The 24,096-nt window shown below is 44.3% G+C and overlaps 1 protein-coding gene across 11 annotated transcripts in view; it reads right to left on the bottom strand.

Moving 5' to 3' along the window:
* Positions 1 to 24,096, bottom strand: part of CLEC16A (C-type lectin domain containing 16A) — a 1,646,984-nt gene that overhangs the window by 1,262,181 nt on the left and 360,707 nt on the right. For all 11 annotated transcript variants that reach the window (XM_073591184.1, XM_073591186.1, XM_073591185.1 and 8 more), the window contains one exon: positions 6,501 to 6,624. In XM_073591184.1, coding sequence (XP_073447285.1) covers positions 6,501 to 6,624 — 124 coding nt within the window. The remainder of the gene's footprint in view (positions 1 to 6,500; positions 6,625 to 24,096) is intronic.

The following is a 24,096-nucleotide window of genomic DNA, read 5'->3' as shown; positions in this document are numbered from 1 at the left end:
GTGGCCCTCCACTTTATGACTTGCTATCTGCTCTCATACGAGTGGACAAGAAGGACCCTCCTGATAGGGGCCTTCCACCCTAGTCCGCCCAGGACACCCCCTTGTGGCCTCTTTGGGGAGCCCCCCCTGCTTGTGCCTCTATGTTCCCCACAGGAACCACAGGGTCTTTATTAATTCTGTTCTCAATGTTAGATTTAGTTAGTGCCTTCTCCAGAGGCCATGGTTGTTTCCCCTCCACGGTCACTGGAGGGCACTGTTCCCCCTCCTCTGAGAGAACAACCCTCAGACTACAGACAATCTGGATAACTCTACAATGTTTACTCATTTCCCTGTCTGATCAGAAAGATAGCCCAAATTACAGGTCTACACTATCAGCGCTGGGAAAATCTTTCTTTGCCTTTTCTGCTCTTTGCACTCTCTCTCTCTCTCCCCTCCCCCCCATCCCTTAACCCCTCCCATCACCCGATACACTACATTCAGCTAACACGATATACAATAGTCGTCTCCCTCTCAGGGCCCTCCATAAAACACTCCCTAACCCATGGCATCCACCTTAGACCTTTAAATTTCCTCACTTAATTGCAGAGGATTCAACACTCCAGAGAAACATAGACAATTACTATACCACTTCCACAGAGCCCACACCCAGATACTCTTCCTACAAAAAACTCACTTTCGATCAGATTCCATACCTTCTCTCCCAAATAAACACTTCACCACCTGGTATCACAGTCCAAATCCGCCTGAAGGTTGTATCAATAGCATTTCACAACTCCTTCACCCCAGAAATACTAGACTCACAGATTGACCCTTCAGGGCGCTATATATTTTTGAAAATTAAATATATGTAAACGATTTTTACGTTAGCCAACGTTTATCTCCCTAACCAGGATCAACTAACATTTCTGTCCTTCGTGGCAGCGCTCCTAGAAGCATTCAGAACCGTTAACCTGATACTGGGAGGCGACCTGAGCACCCCATTGGTGCCGAGACTGGACTCCTCTACCGGTAAGTCCCACATAACACCGTCCACCTTAACCAAAATACGCTCCATACTCACCAACCTGTCCTTGGTGGATACTTGGAGAATACTTAAAGTGTGTTCTGAGGGGAATATTCATACAGCATGGCTCTCGGTTAAAAAAGGCCCGCACTGTGGACATTAAGCGTCTGTTTGCCCTCATTGCCTCACTTGAGGCTACTCACAAACACACTCTTGACCCTAAAACACTGGTAGATGTAACGTGCGGCAGGGCCTACTTCGCCTCATAACAGAACGCTCTTTGGTGGCCTGTGACAAGGGAAGACACTCAAATTACGCCCAGGCTAATAAATGTGGAAAATACCTGGCACAAACCCTCCACCCCAAACAACATAGACAGACCATCCCACATATACTGGCACACCCCAACTGTAAATTATAAAAGAACTCAGAAATAGTCTCCGAATTCCGGAGCTATTACTCCTCACTATACAACCTACCTCCCACCTCGAAACCCCACACATCCCCCAGAGCAGAAGACACTGACATGTCGACATACATCCTAGAAACAGCCCTCCCCACGATCCCTTCAGCAGTTATAGAGGAAATTGAAACTCCAATCTCCATATCTGAATATTTACTTGTGATTAAAAACCTCAAAAACGGTAAGAGCCTCGGACTGGACGGGTACACACCGCACTTTTATAAGACATTTGCCCTGCAACTAGCCCCATTCATGGCACAAGCCTTTGAGGAAATAGATGACTCCCACCCCTTATCCTCCCATATATTACAGGCCCAAATAGTGGTGATCCCCAAACCAGGAAAGGACCAAGCCATCTGAGGCCAGAGACAACACCACAAAAACTCTCCATTTGATCACCTACGCACAACGTAAACACATCCCCGCATGCCTGTTAGTATGCGATGCGGAAAAAGTATTTGACAGGGTCAGCTGGCCGTTTCTCAAACTAACACTTCAGCAGATAGGGTTAGGTCCCAGACTCCTAGCAAAAATCATGTCCCTCTATTCCAACCCATCAGCGAAAAATACAGCAAACGGTGAACACTCAGCGATATTCCTGATCAACAACGGAACTAGACAAAGCTGTCCACTGTCCCCCCTCCTCTTCGCCATCACCATAGAACACAGGCAATACGTAGTAACAAATGCATAAATGGTATCCACATACCCTCAGCCCACTGTAAGCTTTCCCTGTACGCCGAAGACTTATTGCTCTATGTAACACAGCCGCACATCAGCATCCCCTCCTTTCCCCATGAACTAGCTCGCTTCGGCTCCCACAGTAATTTTAAATTGAGCATGAACAAAACAGTAGCCCTAAACATATCCCTACCCACCCACACCCTTTCACTTATTCAACAAAACTTCCCCTTCCATTGGCAAACTAAATCACTCAAATATCTGGGGACCGAGATTACTAGCCGCACGTTACGATCCCTTGCAATTAAATTCATTTGGGAACACCATCCACCCCCCCCCCCCCCCAGATTAAAACACAAGGTCCTATGCTCCCACAAATACACATGCCGGTCTGGGCCTTCCTGACTTTGAAATATACCACGACTCTGTCATAATCTCCAGGCTCCTGGAATGGTTCCACGCCCCCTAACCAAACCGACAACAATAGTAGAACAAGACATGGCACAAGTGGACCTGCGGGCTCTGCTCTGGGGATAGCACCTTAAACACCGCTCCATATCCATGCTCTCCCCACTGACCACAGCAGCGTTGTTACTATGGTACCGCCGACATTCCACCGATCCCAGCCCTCTCACGTCGCTCTTCGACAACCCGGCACTCCTGGACTACGAAACCTCTGACCAAATAGGAGGCTACGAGAGAACAGACTGGCCAGTGGCACGCTCATTTGTCCACACGTCCACAGGCGGATTTACACCACAGGAGAGTAGTTAATCCTCCTCAACCAATTGGCTATCCACGATAACCATCAAAACCTTCTGCTCCAACCTACACTTATCAGGTCACATACACAGGATCCTAACAACCTTTGAGGAGATATGTGGTCTCTCTCAGGTTCCCAGACACACCCTTTCTATAATTTATAAGGAAATCCTCTCCTACACGCATAACATCCCCCCCACCTTCAAACAAAAATGGTCCAGAGACATGGACATTTCTCCAGGGGAGTGGCAGACCTCTTTCACATTCACCCACAAATCCTCAATCTCCAGCTTTACGCAGGAGAAAAATTATAAGCTACTCTCCAGGTAGTATAGGGACATGGTCTCGGTTCACAGGATGTTTCCAAGTGCTTCTGATGTCTGCTGCTGCTGTCACGGAGGACAAAGAACATACCTTTATACCTGGTGGGAATGTGCTCGGATTCACCCCTTCTGGAAAGGTATATTCGCGGTTTATAATGAAATGTATGATAACTCCGTAGCCCTCTCCCCTAAAACAGCCCTATTGTCGATATTACCGGGATCAATTAAATCCCAGAAAACCAATCTTCTTAGGTTTTTTATATCAGCAGCCAGACAATTGATCACAAAATATTGGAAATCTGAGGCAACCCCCCCCCCCCCCCCATCCATAGGTGGATCACCTCTGTTAATGGAGGAGATGCGTACCAGAGAGGGAGACGACTGGGATAAACACAAGGTACTGCGGTATGTCTGGGTACACTACTCTAGTAACTCTATTCAATAGTCTATACGATGCAAAGGATGAGCTGAACAACAACCTAGAATTGACAGCTGGCACAACACTGGTGCAGATGGTCCAAATGTCTTCAAGAGCTCACACTGGTGAACGGCCTTCTAACCATCTGAGCTCATTCATGTTGTGGAAAACTACCACAGTCGCACTGAATGTATATCTATACCCCCCTCCCCCCAACATCCCAACATCTTCCCTTTCTTCTATTTCCCACTCTATACCCCCTCGCCACCACCAAACCTCAGGTTTATGGTAACTCTACATACCCGACTACTTAGATACCTTACACATTTGAGATATTGATTGCAACCTCTACATTATGATACCTGCAATTTATAAATTGATTCTATGTTCTGTAAATGTGGCAGCGGCTTTCATCCACCAATTTATATACAACCTGTTTTTCTTTATTCTGTACCCCCAACTAATTTTCTTAAAAAAATTAAAAAAAAATGGTTACTAAAAATATATTCAGCCGTAAGGTAAATATAGTAACACGGAATGCATCATGCAGAATATGGGCAGCAAAAAGGGTTATAAAGCCACACACTAAAGATGACATTATAAAGTCCATAGCTACAAAGATACACAGAGCCAGGGATGGATACTAATGGCTGGGAATCATGTATTCAAACAAACATATAGGTTGACAGACATATTCATGATTGTCTATATTGTAAGCTCCAACGAGCAAGGCGCTTTAATTCCTGTATTGTCTGGCCTTATGTAAAGCGCTGTATAATAATCCTGTATAATAATAATAATAATGGTAAGGGAAGAATGACAGCCCTACAAAGAGGAAGTCACATTGTATTTACCATGTGCTGGTGGCGTTGACACTGCATCCAGAGCCGCGGGGAGCCTACAACTGAGGCTGACCCAAAAGTGGCAGGGGTTTATATGTGTAAACCCCTTAAAAGGAGGCTAATCAACGCCCGCGTCTGTGCTGGTCGTGGCATCAAAAAACTCCGCCGTGGGCAGCGGAGAAAGGTGGTTCCCTAAGGCAGTGACGCGTGGGCCCACCCAGAGGTGGCGGGCATCATTGCGTCACTGGCGTGTGATGCTGAACCGTGCTGCAATGCAACAGTGAGGGTGGAAATAAGCCCCTGTAAGGAGCTGGGGGTGCCAAACCCTGAGGAGAAGGGGTAAATAACCTCCAGTCGGAATCCAGCTAGTCCCTGACAACACGGGAGCCCACACGCCAGGTGGCACAAGGTTCGGCCCAGCAACTGATCCCGCACCACACCCCAGTAGGGAGGGGGGAAGTTGGTTTACACATTACAGCCCAACCTGTACAATGATATAAATGTAAAGAACAAAAAAGGGACAAGGGAATACACAGACACACACTTTGAACACCCCATAACTATCCTACTTGCCCTCAACTTTATCCTCAGACAAAGTATTTTTATTTAACAATTCCCACTTCCTCCAGGTACAGGGCGTAGCCATGGGGATGTGTTACGCCAATCTGTATCTGGGGGAGTGGGAATGTACGCTTATCCGATGAAGCCCTTTCTATGCATGCGGACCATGTACTAGCTAGGTATCGATATATAGAAGACATTTTTGTATTATGAGATGGCTCGGATTTGCTCCTTAATGCATTCATTGGAAGGATCAACACCTATGATTTCAATTTGAAGAATCATTTTTTCTTATGCATTTTTCATTTGCATTATATGTACTGCTTTTCCGTATCCCTATTTTTTCATTATTTTTTTGTGATTTGTGTTTTTGTCTGTGTTGTTTGTTTATTCTCCTTTTTTGTTCTTTACGTTTATATCATTGTGCAGGTTGGGCTGACATGCGTAAACCATCCCCCCCACCACCACCACCGGGGGGGGGGGGGGCAGTGCAGGATCAGTTGCTGGGCCGAACCTTATGCCACCCGACGTGTGGGCTCCTGTGTTGTCAGGGACTAGCTTGATGCTGACTGGAGGTGATTAACCCCCTTCTCCTCAGGGTTTGGCACCCCTGCTCCTTACAGGGGCTTACTTCCGCCCTCACTGCTGCATCACAGCAAGGTCGGGGAATGGGACGCTGCGCCGCCTCTGGGCAGGGCCAAGCATCACTGCCTCAGGAGACCGCCCATCCTCTGCCTTTCTCCTCCGCTGATGCATTTGTTTGCATCTTACCTATTGACGTACGATGACTTTATTTGCATTTTAGAAAGAATCTAGTACTCAAACCTCCCCTGAAGGAGGAATAAAGTTCCGAAACCTTTTGGGAAAGAATCCAGCAACTCATGTGGACTGACCATAGTTCCTCTTCTAGCAGTACTCAGGGTGCACTTCATTTATTTTGAATACTTGTTTTTTTATATATATATATATATATATATATATATATATATATATATATATATATATACACACACACGCACGCACGCACATTTGGATCAAGTAGTAAGCATTCCTTTGTTATGACTTCTATGTATGTTATTATGTAAACTGTCTCTAGGCCTATTAAGCCCTTGTTATTATTTAATTTTAATATTTCTACTAATAAAGGTGGTGCTGTTGCCTTTTACACATTTACGCTCTCACCTACATTTTCTGCTGTTAAAGTCCAAGGGGGTCAACTTCCTTTTACTTTGGTGCACTCCATAGGTATTGTTCTTCGGATGTTGGCAGTTATATACACCTATCTCCAAGCACCACCAATCACTTTCAAAATCATATATTGTCAGGTTTTACAGGTATTTCCAATAAATTGCATATAAAAGACTACACGTGCAGGATACAAATATATACTAGATAATCATTTTATCACAGAATAAATATTTAAAATAAATCATTATAATTTACTTACTCTTCATCTGTCTGGACACACTTATCAAGTTCAATAACATGGATCCCAATAAACCAAACCAAATTAGAAAAGTATGGAACAGCGGTTTTATCTCTAATATAGTGCAGCATTGGTTGGTTGTTAACTGAAAATAAAGGAATAGAAAGAAAAAAAAACGTTATTATAAAGATTCAATAGTTAGATATATGCAGTAAACAAATAAATGGCTACTCATTGATTGTGATGAAATGCATTAGATCCCTCAATTTATTTATTTTTTTGTGCTTCATTAACCAACTCGGCTGCATAAGGTTTTACCCCCTTCATGACCAGATCGTTTTTTGCCATTTCGCAGTGTGCAATTTTTTTAACTGGTAATTGCGCAACACTGTGCCGAACCAAAATTTAAATTTTTTTTTCACACAAATAGAACTTTCTATTCATGATATTTGGATTTTTTTATTTTTTGTTATATAAAACAAAAAAATAGGATTTTTATAGCAGCTTACCTGTAAAATCCATTTCTTGGAGTACATCATGGGACACAGAGCCTTAAGTAATTACTTAATGGGTTATGGGCCACCTTTAGGTGATGGACACTGGTATACCCAATACAGGAAGTTCACTCCCTATATAACCCCTCCTCCTTCCAGGAGCACATCAGTATTTGTAGCAAAGCAATATACTTAAATCCCAAAAGAGGGGAGGGACCTCTGTGTCCCATGATGTACTCCAAGAAAAGGATTTTATAGGTGAGCTGTTATAAAAATCCTATTTTCTTTATCGTACATCATGGGACACAGAGCCTTAAGTAATTACTTAATGGGATGTCCCATAGAAATTCTACTTAAGGGGAGGGAGACCCAACCCGTAGGGGAACCCCCCAGAATTGAGGACTTATACTACTGCCTGCAGCACACTGCGACCAAAGGCGATATCCTCATACCTCCTTACATCCACCTGAAAAAAATTTGTGAAAGTATGCACTGAAGACCAAGTTGCGGCCTTACAGATCTGAGCCATGGAGGCCTGATGACGCACTACCCAAGAAGCACTAACCGCCCTGGTAGAGTGCGCCTTAACTTGAAAAGGGGGAATCTTAGCCCTTAAATCATAAGTTTGAATTGTCACTTGTCGAATCCACTTAGCGACAGTGGATTTCAACGCTGCCTGTCCTTTCTTAGGACCTTCTGGCAGAATAAATAAGACATCAGTCTTACGAATCTGAGCAGTTGCCTTTAAATAGATTTTCACTGCTCTCACCACATCAAGACAATGTAGTGACTTTTCTTCCCTGGAACATGGTTTTGGAAAAACGATGGCAGGACAATATCTTGGTTCAGGTGAAAACCTGAGACTACTTTTGGTATAAAACCCGGATGAGGGCGTAAAACCACCCTGTCCTCATGAAAAATCAAATATGGCTCTTTACAAGAAAGAGCAGCCAATTCCAAAACCCTCCTTGCTGAGGATATAGCAACCAAAAATGCCAGCTTCCTTGTCAGAAGGACTAAGGGAATATGCTGTATTGGTTCAAATGCCTGTTTTTGTAACACTGACAAAACTAAGTTCAAGTCCCAAGGGCTTAAAGGTCATTTAACTGGCGGATTAATCCGCATCACCCATTGCATAAAACCCCGGACTAAAGAATGCGTAGCAAGCGGTCTTTGAAATAAAATCGATAAGAATGAGACTTGGCCCTTAATAGTACTCAAGGCCAACTTCATCTCTACGCCGAAAAGAATCTCCTGGCACTCCTGTTTGCCCTGCGAGCGAAGAGGTCTATCTCTGGTGTGCCCAGCTGCTGACACACAAGGGAGAACACCTCGGGATTTAATTCCCATTCCCCCTGTTGAACTGTCTGCTGACTGAGGAAAACCGCTTTTATGTTTTAAACCCCCCTTATATGTACCGCAGAGATTGAGGGTATTCTTTGTTCTGCCCATTCCAGGATTTCCTGCGCCAAACTCATCAGGGAGCGAGACCGTGTACCTCCCTGACGATTCAGGAAAGCCACCGTCGTAGAATTGTCGAAGAGAATTTGCACTTCTCTCCCTCTGATTCTGCTCTCGAATGCTTTTAAAGCCTCCATGACTGCTAGTAGTTCCCTGAAATTGGAAGAAGCATTGAAGCTCCTGTAGATGGGCCCCCCATCCCCAGGAGCTTGCATCGGTTGTCACCCTGACAGGCTGGAACTGGGACCAAAGATGACCTGCCCCCAACCTCTGAGGGTTGAGCTACCAAAGAAGAGACTTCCTTAGCTCTCGAGGGAGAGAAACCAGAATGTCCAATGATTCCCTTTTTCCATCCCATGAGGAGAGCAGGAAGGGACCTGGAATGGAGCTGGGCCCAAGGTACTGCAGGAATACATGACTGTAGTGATTTAAAATGTGTATGTGTGGATAGTAGTATAGTGGGTGATATGTGTAATTAGATTAGATTAACAGATATCACCTGAACACCCTTTTGAGCCCTTGGAATACCTACATTCCTAATCTGTATTCTTGCATATTAATATCAACAAGTCCCCCTGATATATTAGCCCCCAGGAGGGAGCCTCCGCTAGGCCAACCCAAAACACTCCTTGATCCCATTGTTACCCCCTCAAGTCTAATTACCATCAATAAATACTTCTTCTATGGTCCTTTAAACAATGTACCCTTTGAAATGTTCAATTAGGTTAACAGCCCATACCACACACCCCTAGGTACACTTGCATAAGACTAACACACCAAAGGGTCTTCAGCTGTTATATTAAAATTGAGTTGGCTTGGACAAATCGACCATTGTCAATTGAATTCTGGCCTGGTCAATATTGACTGTATGTGTACATACATATAATATAATGTCCCACATAAATCGGTGAACATATTACAACATATACAACATATACAATTGGAGCTCCCAGAGCATACCAAGTTTACTTTCAGTGAGATGGTGAGAGATGTGAGGAAGTCAGACCGAAGAATGGACTGTGACATCAGCTCATCTTTGCGCAATTTTCAAGATCTTGATGTGATATAATAAGGCCTAACAGCTATATGGGCCACTGACGTTTACCAAATCCTTTTCCAGTCATGGTCTAAAGTTTTATATTATCTAATAACTGTTTCATGGGGATATTTTAGAGGCTGGCGAAGAGAGATGTAACCAGTTTCAACTTCATATTTTATATGAGCCATTGTAAAGCATCCAGTACCTTAAATCGAAATGATATTTTTTGTTGTTTGATTTATGGGTCAGTTCTAGTAGTTAGAACTGACCCAAGTGGGGGTATATGTTGTATATGTTGTAATATGTTCACCGATTTATGTGGGACATTATATTATATGTATGTACACATACAGTCAATATTGACCAGGCCAGAATTCAATTTACAATGGTTGATTTGTCCAACTGAATTTTAACATAGCAAGGGGACAGCTGAAGACCCTTTGATGTGTTAATCTTATGCAAGTCTATTTGAACATTTTCAAAGGGTGTTCAGGTGGTATCTGTTAATCTAATTACACATATCTAAGGGGACTTGTTGATGTTGATGTTGATATGCGGGAGTGCAAATTGGGGCGGTTTATGACTGCAGCTGTTCACGGCTGGGAGTTGTTGTCTGTCTGAAAGACTAAAGTATATAAAAGGCCTGAATGGAGACGGCCAATCAAATTGCTCAGCCATTCAATATCTAGTGAATATAACATGGTGTTCAGTCTATAGTTTTAGTTAGGCTTGTCTGTGTATGAACACACAGACCTAGGAAATGGGATTCTGAATTATATCTACTCTGTCGGATTTTTTTGTCATCTGTGGACTTTGTTCTGTGTTGGAAGTCAATAAAGTGCATCTCTCTGGAAGAACTGGGTTGCTGCGGAAGAGTACTTACTAATTAATTATCATACCCACTCTACATCATACTACTATACATTTATATCACTACAATGACGTCATGAGTCCCAGAGTCCTCATGATCAATCTTCGGGGGACTACCCCCTGATCTAAGGTTGAGGACACCGAAGAGATCAGGGCTTCTACGTTTTACTGTGGAAGGAGCAGCTTCTGCGCCACCGATTCCATCCACAGGCCCAGGCAGAGCTTGGTCTGAGATGGAGTCAGGGAGGACTTTGAGACTGATCAACCATCCCAAGGACTCCAAGGTGCATATCACCTTGTCCACAACCAGGAGAAGGGACTCCCTGGAAAGGATGTAGACCAAAAGGTCGTCTAGGTAGGGGATCAGAGAGATTCCCTGAAGGTGTAGGTAGGAGATGACCTCTGCTAGAATCTTTGTAAAGACTCTCGGGCTGGCTGCTAGCCAATGTTGGGTACCCTGATCCCTGTAAATAGCAAAACAAAGGAATGCTTGGTGCTCCGGAAGAATGGGAACATGCAAATATGCATCCTTTAGGTCTATGGTGACCATAAAGACCTCCTTCATTAAATGCTTTCTGACCATGTTCACCGATTCCATGCGAAACTTCTTGTACCGCAGGAAGGTGTTTAATCTCCTTAGATTTAAAATCAACCGGTACTTCCCGGATGGTTTTGGAACCACGAAGACATGGAGATAAAAACCCTGTCCTCGTTGATCCATCGGTACTGGGAGGATGACCTCCTGGTCTGCCAACTGTCTTACACTCTCTATGAGTCCTACAGCCTTTGGTCTGTCTCTGGGTAGAAAAGTTAGGAGAAAGGATTGGGGAGGTCTGGAAACAAACTCTAGTCTGTAGCCTTCTCTTATCCATTGAAGGACAAGAGGGCTCCGAGAGACCTGCTCCCACTGTGTGACAAATTGTGAGAGCCTCCCTCCTACTCTGGTGCTGGCGTCACTTGGAATCCTTGTCTGCAGCCTTTGGGCTGGAGAAAAATAGACCTCCTTTCTGTTTGCCTTTTCCAATACCCCATTCCTTGCCCTCCTTACGGTTTTTAAAACGGTTGTTGCCCTGGGGGCCTCAAAAAAAAATTCCTTTACCCTTCTTAAGTTTCACAGGAAATTTCTTTCCTTTTTCAGTGGATCTGGAGAGGGTCTGGTCCAACCCTGCACCAAACAGGAGGGATCCCTCGAAAGGTAGACCACACAATCTTGTTTTGGATGTGTGATCCCCATCCCAAGTTCTAACCCATACGGCTCTTCTGGATGAATTAAGAAGAGCTGCCGTCTTTGCCAAAGTACGTACGGTCTCGACTGCAGCATCTGCAAGAAAGGCAACCGCCTTACCAATTACTTCCAAGGAGTCCAACAGCTGTTTGGACTTGGAAGTACTTGCTACATGATCCATCAATTTATTAAGCCACATATCCATATTTCTGGCTATACAGGCTGATGCTAATGCTGGGCTTAACGCCGCTGCGTTGGCCTCCCAGGCTCTGCACAAAAGGGTCTCGGACCTACGGTCCATCTGATCCCGTATGTTACCTGCGTCCTCAAAAGTGAGATCTGATTGTTTGGACACTTGGGCTAAGGATGCGTCAAGTCTGGGTAATTTAAAAAACTTCTCCTCCTCCTCCTCCTTGAAGGGGTACCTGCGCTTCCAGGTCTTAACTCCGAAGTCTCCTTCCCAGACAACTTGTGTATACATTTGTAACAAAATGGTTTTGTGTGTTCTGCTGCCAACTTGTCATTGCAGTACCCACACCTCTTGGACTGGGAAGGATTTTTGGACTTAGGTCTACTGGCAACACTCTGGGCAACCTCTGTCTCTGGAAAAAAAAAAAGAAGCCCATTTTAGCCAACAAGGAAAAAAGAAAGACCAAGGTCTCCTGCGAGGGTAAGAACTAGGGCAGTGGTCATCAACCCTGTCCTCATGGCCCTCCAACAGGCCAGGTTTTATATATTACCTTGGGGAGATGCGAACTAAAATACTGTAATCACTGAGCAGCAAATGATATCACCTGTGATGTATTTCAGTTATCTTGCAAATCTGGCCTGTTAGTGGGCCCTGAGGACAGAGTTGATGACCACTGGACTAGGGGACCCACCCCCTCCATTACACCTGCCAGCCCGGTAGACTCACCCCCAGTGGCCTCCAGAACGGCTGCTTAAGTAGAATCCTCTTGCTCCATATTGGTGCTAGTGAGCGGTGGACGCCTGATCCCCTTCGTTTTAGGCTTCCCTCCGTGGCCTTTTGTAGTCCACAGCCAGTAACCTGAGCTGTGGGCTCCCCCTACCGCGCTGCTCCGGACGCTGCTGCCATTTTCCAGAGGCCCGTAGGACCGGAAGCCGCGCTCTAGCGGCGGGCGCGTCGTGACCTCACTTCCTCTCCACAGGAGGAAGGATCCACTGCAAAATGGCACCGGATGAACAACACACTCCGCCGGCGCCTGGAGCGGATGGGAGAGCACACGGACCTCCTGCAACACCCGCACCAATTGCCACATACCAGGCCATAGGAGGGGATCACCAGGACCTATGAGGAAGCTGATGAAAAGGCAAGTTCTAAACTCCTGACTCCGTCAGGTAAGGAAAAAGGGAGCAGGAATAGTGGTCACTGGAGTTCTGGGTACCTCCACTGTGCCCAGGGTCCTCCAGTTCTCAAGGGGGCTTTTCATCGCCCCCCTGAGAAAAAGGGGGGAAAACCCCCCAGGAAGGGCAAACCCTACCAGACCCAGAGGCTTCTCAAGCCTGCGGTCTAGCTCCCGGGGGGAGACTTCCAGCCCACGGCCTTAGGTCTATAGAGAAAAAGATAAACTGTTTCGCTGTGGGGAAACACAATCAAAAACTGAGGAGCACAGGGAGGGGCGGGGTTTTTTAACCTCTATCTTGATTGTGTTTCCTGTCGGGTAGACAGGTCATCTCTCAGGGTACCATCCTGGAAGACGACTTGAGAAAAAATATTTATTGTATATACATAAAATCATTTGATCATTTAGACATGACATGGTATCCAACGCGTTTCTGGTTCAAGCACCTTCATCGGGGTATTGGTAAGAGTATATGTAGTCATTATTTTGTTTTACTAAAAAATAGAAAAAACATATAGCAACAAAACATGGACGATAATTGCTATAAGCGACACCCACCATGCAAAATGTTCCATCATGCAACTTGAAAAAATTAATGAAGCACTGCCAATGGAGGTGTCGATAGATGTTCACAAGAACACCAGTGTTGCACGGTATTGTTAGAGGGGAAAGCTCACTTATTTGATTCGCCTGGTGATCACAGGAAGTCATATGTAGCAAATTGCAAACTACTGTGTGAACAGGAAAAAAAGAAAGAAAGAGTGAAACAATAAAATCCAAGAAAGAAAAAGAGAAGTAAAATGAGGGGAAAGAAAAGAACAAAAAGAGCGAGATAAAAGTGAGCGATAATCATGAAAGATGATATGTGGTATCCAGAGAGAGTGACAAGGATATAAATATATATCCATGTCATTTTAAGGTTATCTAAACCAACACGGTGCAAGAGGTTTTAAAAAAGGAAACAAGGGTATTTACCAAGGTCTGTAGATTTAGAAAGTGAAGCTATTCAAAGCCTCAATATGGCCTCTTATCCATATGTAGCACACATTAGAGTCATTAGAAATTAGACCTCCTAAAAGAGATCATTACAAAAAAAAGACTTAAATAATTACCAAAGCGACCGTTAGTCAGTGTTCTATAGACAAAGTGGACTTCAGGTAGAAAGACATAGTAAAGCTCACTGTGTAGGCAAAGAAACCTTGGTCTGAAAGCCACCCAGCTCTGCAGTGCTCATCAGACTGCATGATACAGGGGTCTATTTAAGTAATGGCGCTGGATGCCCGTGCCTGCGCAGTAGGTCATCGTCCCCGTGCATGCGAGATATCTCGGCACGAGAGCGCACGCGCAATGGACACCATAAGCGATGAAATGCCTAACACAACTCTCGTGTCAAAAGGGGACGGCGCCATGTGCTCCAAAATATATAGATCAGTGAGCATAACTCTGTCTGGAGGAAGAAGCAGCAAAGGGAAAGCAGAAGCACAGAATGTAAGGATTGAAAATCAGACAAAATGAAAGCCAAAAAAACAAAAACAAAAAATCCATGTGATTACTGGTTGAAAAAGTGGCAAAAACAATACAAGTCTTATATAAAACGAGCCAATGCCATTAGTGGGCAGTGTCGACAACGTCTCTAGAATGTTGATCGGTAAGGTCCTCTCGGTTTTGGACCATTTCCCTTGGACAGTCATCTCTTCCAGAACTGCTCCCCAACCCGAAAGGCTGGCATCTGTTGTTGCCACCTTCCAGGTAACTGGTAAAAAGGATTTCCATTTCCGCAGATTCTCGGGTACCAACCACCAACTGAGGCTCTGACGCATTATTATTGCGACAAACGCATCAGAAAATCTGACGCCTGGACTTTCTTGTTCCAGGCAGACAGGATACTGTTTTGCAGCAGTCTTGAATGAAACTGAGCATAGGGAACCGCTTTGAATGAAGCCACCATCTTTCCCAACAACCTCATACAAAGGCAAATAGAAGGACCCTTCTTTGCCCTGACTACCTGAACCAGCTCCTTTATGGCGCTGATCTTTGCCTGGGGTAAAAACACCCTCTTCTGGGTTGTATCTATAACCAGACCCAAGTACTCTAGTCTTCTTACTGGTTTTAAAGAAGACTTCTCTAGGTTGAGCACCCAACCTAGGTATTCCAGGTAGTTGACTGTGGTGACTAAGCTTTGGTCCAAGCAGGCTACCGAGCGGTCTATTAAGAGCAGGTCGTCTAGGTATGCTATAATTGTTATACCCTGAGCCCTTAATTTGGCCAGAGGAGGAACCATGATCTTTGTAAACACCCGAGGTGCAGTAGCTAGACCGAAAGGTAGAACTGCAAACTGAAAATGATGTTTTTCCACTTCGAAACGCAGATATTTCTGATGAGCGGGGAAAATAGGTACAAGCAGGTATGCATCCTTGATGTCTATTGATGCCAGAAGTTCTCCTCCTTGTAGGATGGAGACTACTGATCGGATTGATTCCATGTGAAAAGATCAAATTTTTAGGAAGCGGTTTAGATCTTTGAGATCTAGGCTGGGTCTGACATCCACATTTGGTTTTGGCACCGTGAAAAGGTTTGAATAAAACCCCAACCCTGCTCTTACATGGGAACCACCATGATTACTTTTTGCGACAAAAGTCGCTCCAACGATTGAAAGAGAGACTTCTTTTTCTCTGGGTCTTTGGGAACATTTGATCTGAGGAAACGAGTGACAGGAATTCTCAGAACTCTAGTTTGTAACCTAGAGTTATTGTGGAGACCACCCATCTGTCCTAAAAATCCTCCTGCCAGACCCTTGAGAACTGTAGCAGTCTTCCCCCGACTCGAAGGAGCGGGGGCGCCCCTTCATAAAGAGGCTTTAGCATTCTGTTTTGTAGATTTCCTCCCCAAGGACTTCTTTTGTCCCTGGGGTTGACTCCGAGTTTTACCTCTTGAACCTGACGGTGGAGGCTGTCGCGACTGCCTGGAGGCTGATGCCCCTGGCACTGGAGAAAGAGCCTGTTTAAATGAGGGACATTTACTCCTTTTCTTAACTGGCAAAAGGGTACTTTTCCCACTTGAGATTTTTTTTATATAATTGTCCAAAAAATCCCCAAACAGCCTTACACCACGGAAGGGAAAACCAGCCAGGAGCTTTTTGCATGGCGTTTCGGCTGACCAATTTTTCAACCATAAGATTCTACGCATATGTACCAATCCAAGCCTAAGGCGAGAGGTCTGAAGGATAGAATCTCTGATTGTGTCAACTGCAAAACACAAAGCCGCTGGCAAGTTGGCGAACTCCCGGGCCTGCTGTTCAGAGAAAACTTTGAGCACCTGCTTCAAGTGATCTCTCAAGGATTGACATACCCCAATTGCCGCCACTGCAAGTTGAGCTTCTGAACCTGCCAAGGAAAAAATATTTAACAGGAATTCCAATTTTTTATCAGTTGGATCCCTAAGCATTTGAGCGTTGTCAACAGGACAAGTCAAACTTTTATTCACAGAGGATATAACAGTGTCAATTGCCGGTATACCCCACAACTTTGTGAATTTCCTCCATAGGATAAAGTGTTGAAAACATTTTAGGAGGGAAAAAATGTTTATCTGGGTGATCCCACTCAGAATAAATAAGCTTTTCCAACAAGAAATGAACAGGAAAGGCATGCGCAAATTAAGGAGGCTTCAGTGAACCCAAACAAGACGTGGGCTTTTCAACTGACTCAGTTACGGGTAACTTAAATGTGAAGCGGACCATTTCAGTAAGATTGCACCAGCAATTTCTCAGCCTGTGAATCTGAAGAGGGTCCTTCCCCCACTTGATTCCTTAGAAGAGGAGTCATCAGTCTCATCCCGGTCCTCTGAGGGGGATTCGTCTCCCCTTTCCCAGAGTTTCTCTGTTTGAGGGTCCTGGGTGGTAGAAGGGGACCTAATACGTTTTCTTCCACTTTGTGAAGATGCGATTAAGGCTATTAATCATTCCTCTAATCCACTTATGGTTGAGAAAAAAACCTCCTGAGTAATATATACAGGGGTTGAAATGCCAGAAGCAGTTGCAGCCCCTGACCCCGACGGCTCACTCTGACCAGCCTCCCTAGGTCTTTCAGGGGGAGATGGTGCTGCAGAGGGGGAGTCCTCACAGCCTGAGGGAGATCACTTTGAGCCCCTAATTTCTCGGGGTATTTGTACCTCCCCTTCTGTCCATAGTGCCAAGCACAAATGCAGAGGTACTACCAGAAATGCACCCACTTCTGAGCAAAATAGTCCAGCAACTGCTCTGCTATCAAGGCTCATTCTGATGTTGCCTGGGAATGCCTGTGTCACCCACACTCACATGCCATCCATCTGCTCTGTGTCCCTCCTTGAGCTGTGTACACCTGCAAAAGAGTGCACTTTATAGCCTTGTATAGCCCACGTTGTGGGCGTTAAACCACGCCGACGTCCCACTAATGCTCCGCCCCCTCTTATGACCACCCCCCTTCCGCTCCCCTTGTCTTTTTTAAAAAAAAGACCACTTTTCCCGCGCGAGCCGAGGGCTCCGATCCAAGAACACATGGAGGGGAGGCTGGGGCGGAGGAGAGAGGAGGGCCGGTGGATGAAGCGCCGCCGTAATGGCAATGGCGGCTGCAGGAGGTGGTGAGGCATCCCGCCAACTGCCCCATGGCCTCTAGCCTGAAGGAAGCTGTGGGGGGGATATTCCTGGAAAGAAAACCTCCCCCTTCCGACATCCTACCTGGAGCATGGGCTCGGAGGAAGCATGCGGCTTGTGACACTGAGACGAGACTGACAAGCATGGAATCAAGTATGTGCTCTTGACAGCCCCTAGTGGAGACTTTAGGCATAGCAACATTTTACTTAAAGGAGAAAACCCACAAGAATTAGAAAAATTCCTTAGGAATCTCCCTTACCTTATCCAGCTGCAGGGTTCTGTGGTAACAGACCCAATCTTCACCGCTCACGGTGAGCTCCATTAAAAAACCTTCAGGAACCGGGGCCCCTTGTTATCGGGGGATCCGCACTCCTGGGCCTGTAAAGCACCCCGCTAGGAAAATATGGCTGAAAAAAAAAACAAATACTGCTGGATCTCGGGATCCAGTTCTCTAAAAAGAGAAGCGTTACAGGCAAAACTTTGTTTCTTCGGACATGAGGTCTGAGTACCATTCAATTGAATGGCCTGAAAAGACACTTTGAATGGATCCGGCTGCATGGCCTGCCCCAGCAAAGATTTCTCCAGCAGAGCTCAACACAAAACATCTTTACTTGTGACCAACACCTAAGATATTGGCGAAAAAACTGAGGTACTCCCAGTAAGGGAGGGGTTATATAGGGAGTTAAACTTCCTGTCTAGGGTGTGCCAGTGTCCATCACCTAGTGGTGCCTATATAACCCATTCAGTAAATACTGTGGCTCCGTGTCCCCTGATGTACGAAAAAGAAAAATCGCAATAGGCGTATATTGATTGGTTTGCGCAAAAGTTATCGTGTCTACAAACTACGGGATCGATTTAGAGACTTTTATTTTTCTATCATTTTTACTGGTAATGGCAGTGATCTGCAATTTTTAGCAGGACTGCGACAATGCGAGTGACAAATCTGACCCCAAATTACACTTTTTGGGGACCACACATTATAACATTGATCAGTGATATAAAAATGCCTTGCTCAATGTAAAAATTACACTGGCAGGGAAGGGGTTAACACTAGGGGGCGATCAAGGGGTTAAGTAAGTTACCTCAGCGTGTTCTAACTGTAGGGGGGGTGGGCTTACTGAAAAATGACAGAGATCACTGGTCCCAATCACTGGGAGCAGTAGATCCCTGTCATGTCACTAGGCAGAACGGGGAAATGCCTTGTTTACATAACCCACAATGGATCTAAACATATTGTGACCACACTACAAGAAGGTCTACACCTCCTACAGAGATGGCATATCATTCCAGATCCACCCGACACAACACCCATGGATCAGAGCAATGCAGAGAGCCAACAGAACCAGCCATTGCCTCAGCGGACCACCTTCTCTGCTTGCTCCTCAACCAAAAAGAAAGGTGTCCTTGTTGCTATCAAAAACAAACTTACCTTTCAGCTCCATACCTGTACAACGGACCATGATGGAAGATACATCATCCTCGTTTGCTCCATTAACGATGCTGTATACACCATAGTTACGGTATATACGCCTAATACACATCAGCTACGCTTCTTACGTAAGCTCCACAAGAAAGTCAGTACTGTGCAACAGGGAGCAACCATATGGTGCAGCGACTTTAACATCACCCCGGATCCCATCCTATATTCCTCTTCCTCCTCTGTACGATGTAAACCCTCACTAGGTCCACTGCCACCCGTATTCCAATTATACGATGTATGGAGATGTCAACACGCAGAAGAGAGGGACTATACTTTTTTCTCACCCTGCCACTCCTACTCCCACAACGATTTCTTCCTTCTCAACCAATGGACTTTACAGAAAATATCAGAATCCACCATCTTACCCAACACATGGTCTGACCACTCAGCATTACCATAGAGGACATTGCCAGTCTTTCTCCGGCATATATATGGCGAATGAACACACGGATACTCCAATCTCCCGAATACTCACCTCTCCTCTACCAAGAACTTGAATCCTTTTTTCTAACAATGACTCAGTATCTGATACCTCGATATTGTGGGCTTCCCACAAAGCTTTTATGAGAGGCATGTTTATTCAGCTTGGTGCGAGGGACAGGAGGCGAAGAAAGCAGCGGGTTGACAAATTGCTAAAAGACATTCAAAGAACTGACTCACTAAACAACAGCCGCACCCTGATCTTAAATCCAAATGAATTAAACTGCATCTAGAACTGAGATTGTTACTTCTAGAAAAATTTGACAAAGTCCAAAAACGCTGCAAAATGCACTTTACAGCTCTGGCAACAAAGCTGGAAAACTCCTAGCCCAACAAATCAACGGGCAACGTGTTAAAGCCCAAATATCCTTCATCTACCACCCTACCACAAACGAAAAATTAAGGAACCCACAAGATATGGCTGATGCATTCAGCACCTATTAAAGTGCCCTGTATAACCTAAAAAATGAACCTTCACTAAAACAACCAAATCACACCTCCATTCTAGCATTTTTGGACTCAATACATCTTCCATGCTTAACTGACAGACAAATAGAAACACTAAACGTACCTTTCACCATTTCAGAAGTCGACAAAGCCATAGACAGCCTACCAAACAACAAATCCCCGGGCCCAGACTGCTTTGTAGGAGAATACTACAAACACTTCAAATCTATCCTGAATGAGCATCTAGTTCAGCTGTTTAATGATGCTGCTTCCTCTGCCTCCTTTCCTCAAGACATGTTAAAAGCAGTAACTGTGACGTTGCCGAAACCAGGGAAGGACCAAAAACACCCCGCAAAATTTCCATCCCATATCTTTATTAAACCATGACATAAAACTATATACAAAAATCATAGCGAACAGATTGATTGACCTTCTTCCAATCCTTATCCACCCCGATCAATCAGGCTTCACGAAAGGTCGTCAAACCTCAGACGCTACCGGGAGGATGGTTAACATACTACTTCACACTGAGACACACAAAATGCCTTCTCTGCTCCTATCCTTGGATGCAGAGAAGGCATTTGATCGAGTACACTGGCAATATCTAGACATGGCTTTACAGAAATTCGGTTTTCAGGGTCATACACTTTCAGCGATAATGGCACTTTATTCCCACCCCTCAGCTCAAGTCTATTGTTCTTCCATGCAATCCAAAACATTTGACATAAGTAACGGCACCAGACAGGGATGCCCTCCTTCTCCCCTCCTCTTCAATGTAGTTATGGAGCCATTAGCAGAGAAAATAAGAACCCAAAGTACCATCTCAGGTTTTCAAATCGGAACAACTGAACACAAAATCTGTTCACAGATGACATTATTCTCTTACTGACTAACCCCGCAACCTCCCTGGCATCGGTACAAAAAACTTTATCTGATTTCAGCGAGGTCTCATATTAAAAAGTAAACGACTCTAAATCATTTATTTTGCCCCTAGGAATTCCTACCGCACACCAAACAGAATTGGAAAACCAATATCCGTACACGTGGGCTAAGGAGTCCATCTCCTACTTAGGTTTAAAACTAACCAACAAAACATCCTACCTCTACCGAGCCAACTTTACTCCCTTCCTGAGCAACCTCCCAAAAGAACTGGAACAATTCCCCAAATTTGTTTTATCATGGTCCGGTAGATTAGCAGCATTTAAAATGCTTAAACTACCAATCCCGATTCCTAGCTCATTGTTTACATCTCTGCAAAAAATACTTGGACACTACATATGGGAAAAAAAAGAGCGAGATGCTCCCGCGCCACTCTCATAAAACCTAAACTAGTAGGAGGAGCAGGACTCATCAACTTCAGAGATTACTATAACGCTGCACTACTTGCCCAAATTAAAACATGGTTCACACCCGATTACACCAGTCCCTTGTTAGACATAGAAACATACCAAGTCCTTGGTAGGGCCCTCAGTGTCTGGCTACTCAGTTCACTTCATAAGAACGTACGGAAAATTAATTTCTCACCCACCATTGTTGCCTCCAGATTAGCATTTAAATACCTACTAAACAATGCTTCAAAGGGACCCTCCCCCTATAGAATACCATTGTCGATTTCTGTGTTCTCCATACCCAATCCTATTCAAGCAATCTCCTTCGACCCTTCACATCACTACAAAAATCTTTCCACCTCACTCCGCTGGACTACTATAAATACACACAAATGACACACTGTCTACTTTGCAATCCGCACCTACATGCTGATGTACACCTCCTTATCTGGTCATATCTCTCCTCACCTACAGCAAACACGAAAGGTATATGCCTTTTCTACAATATGCCAGGAGACAAGACTTCTTTCAGTAAATCCCTACCATTATTAAAATGGGAAAGAGATCTTGGATGCTCATTCACCGAATCACAATGGCGAACAGCACTCAAAACTAATTACAAAGCCTCTAGATCCTCCAACCTATGAGAACTAGTTCCCAAAATTAACCTTAGATGATACATTACTCCCTCTATGATCCACACATATGACCCCGCCACACAACCACTCTGCTGGAGAAACTGTGGAGAAATAGGAAGTCTATTCCACCTTCTCTGGCAATGTACACAAACATCTATACTCTGGCAAGAGGTATTCCAAATCATCACTGAAGTCACAGGGTTATCGATTTTCCCTTCCCCAGAGCTAGCCCTCCTGAACATCGGTATGGAAAACATGCCTTACTGCTTCCACACTATAATAACCCACATTCTTTTGGGCACCAGACTTACCATTGCCTGCCACTGGAGAACCTCAGATAGGTTGAGTAAAAACGAAGTAGTAACCCTGGTACACACCTATGGGTCTTATGAAAAAATGTTTGCTACATGCGAAGGCCGCTTGTCTTCAATCTCCAAACAATGGTCACACTGGCTAGAGTGGCATGAAAAAACAATCACCACCTGATATAAGTTGTTAATGTTTCTCCAAGTTAGTAAATTTTATTCTTAAAAGTTCATTGGATCTACAGGAGAAATGTGTTCCAGGCCCCCCCAAAGACACAGTTATGGACACTATGTTTGATCATGATTGGTAACTTTATTCTGCCATATGCATTCTTTCATATGTACTTCATCTTAAGTATTAATGTATAACAAAGATTATTAACTATCATTACTTCTAAAACCTCAATAAATAATATTGAACAAAAAATAGGTATCAGTAATTGGTATTGGCGAGAGAAAGTATTGGTTCAAGTAACTGGTTAAAAAAAAAAAAAAAAAAAAAAACTGGATTTCTGTCCATCCCTTTATCTGTCTGCGATTTCACACCTGCCTCTATACCCTCCGGTAACTGCATAGACTCCACTCTTCTCTTAAACACTGGGATGCATTGCCTGACTGAACTCTAACTCCTGCCTTGCTAAGAATTTGAAACTGCTGTTTATACCTGCTTGTTTATTTTTTGAAAGTGACACTTACTTTGTGTTAACGCTGCCTTGGACAAGATCAAACACTTAAAGCGGAGTTACACCCAACTTTAGAACTTGTTCTTTTTTTTAAATCAGATTTTTTTTTTTTATTTGTAAAGCATAGGAAGGGAAAAACTCTTCCTTTAAACAAAAACAAAAACATACATCAAATAGCATCGCCAAGGGCATATTATTATCTAAATGTACAACCAATCGGATTTGCTTCTCCTACATCCTTATTTTATATGTGCAATTACAATCAATTTAAGAAGGCAAATCTCTACATGTCCAACAGTATCTACCTTTTCGTATAGTTCCTTTTTTAGTAAGCTTGTCCTTTCAGTGTTCTGTACCCCTACTCCGCTCCCGGTCCTAAAAAGGACAATCGGTCGGTGTAGAGGTACCCCCCCAAACAGTGGGGGGGGGGGATTTCCAGTGTTCTTTCATTAACTATCTTATATAAGTAAACCACATAACTCGTCACTGCAGAGTAAGACATCTTCTCATCATGAATATTATTTCAGACTGATCCACATTCTGAGTCTCTATGTCACCATCTCACCCTTTACCCAACTAGTGTAGATAGCCTCCTTCCTCAGAAAAGGGGGTGGGCGTCTATGTCCTGCCACCAAGTACTTTATTTTGGACCAGTTGGAAGGGGGCTAAGTCAGGTACCTCCAACCATGGATCCCATATATTTTCAAATTTTGTTGGGCTACCTCTGTGTTGGTATGTCAATTTTTCCCTCAATAGGGTGTCATTTATGGTATTAACCCATTCTGTGTGTGTTGGCGGTGACACCAAAAGCCATTTTCTAGCTATAAGTTTTCTGGCAATAAAGAATACTCTGAGAATGGCTATTTAAGTGTGTGGTGTATATAGTTCCCCCGTCTAACCATCCCAGCAGACACAGCTTGGGGTCAACTGCAAATGTAAGATTCCATATTTTGTTTATAGAGTTGATTATTTCAGACCAGTACCTTTGCAATTTCGGACACTTCCAGAGCATGTGGATAGGGGTACCGTTATCTATCCTGCAACAAGGGCAAAAAGGGTCATCTCTTCTGTGCCATTTATATAGTTTATATGGGGTACAGTAAGTTCGGTGTATAATGAATAGTTGTGTGAGTTTTTGGGAACAGGAAAGGGACACCTTGTGTATATTCTCCATTA

The sequence above is a fragment of the Aquarana catesbeiana genome, linkage group LG06, assembly GCF_042186555.1.
Source record: "Aquarana catesbeiana isolate 2022-GZ linkage group LG06, ASM4218655v1, whole genome shotgun sequence".
In the NCBI taxonomy this organism is placed as follows: domain Eukaryota; kingdom Metazoa; phylum Chordata; class Amphibia; order Anura; family Ranidae; genus Aquarana; species Aquarana catesbeiana.
Note: the sequence above shows the minus strand (reverse complement) of the source record. Positions and strands in the feature narration are given on the sequence as shown.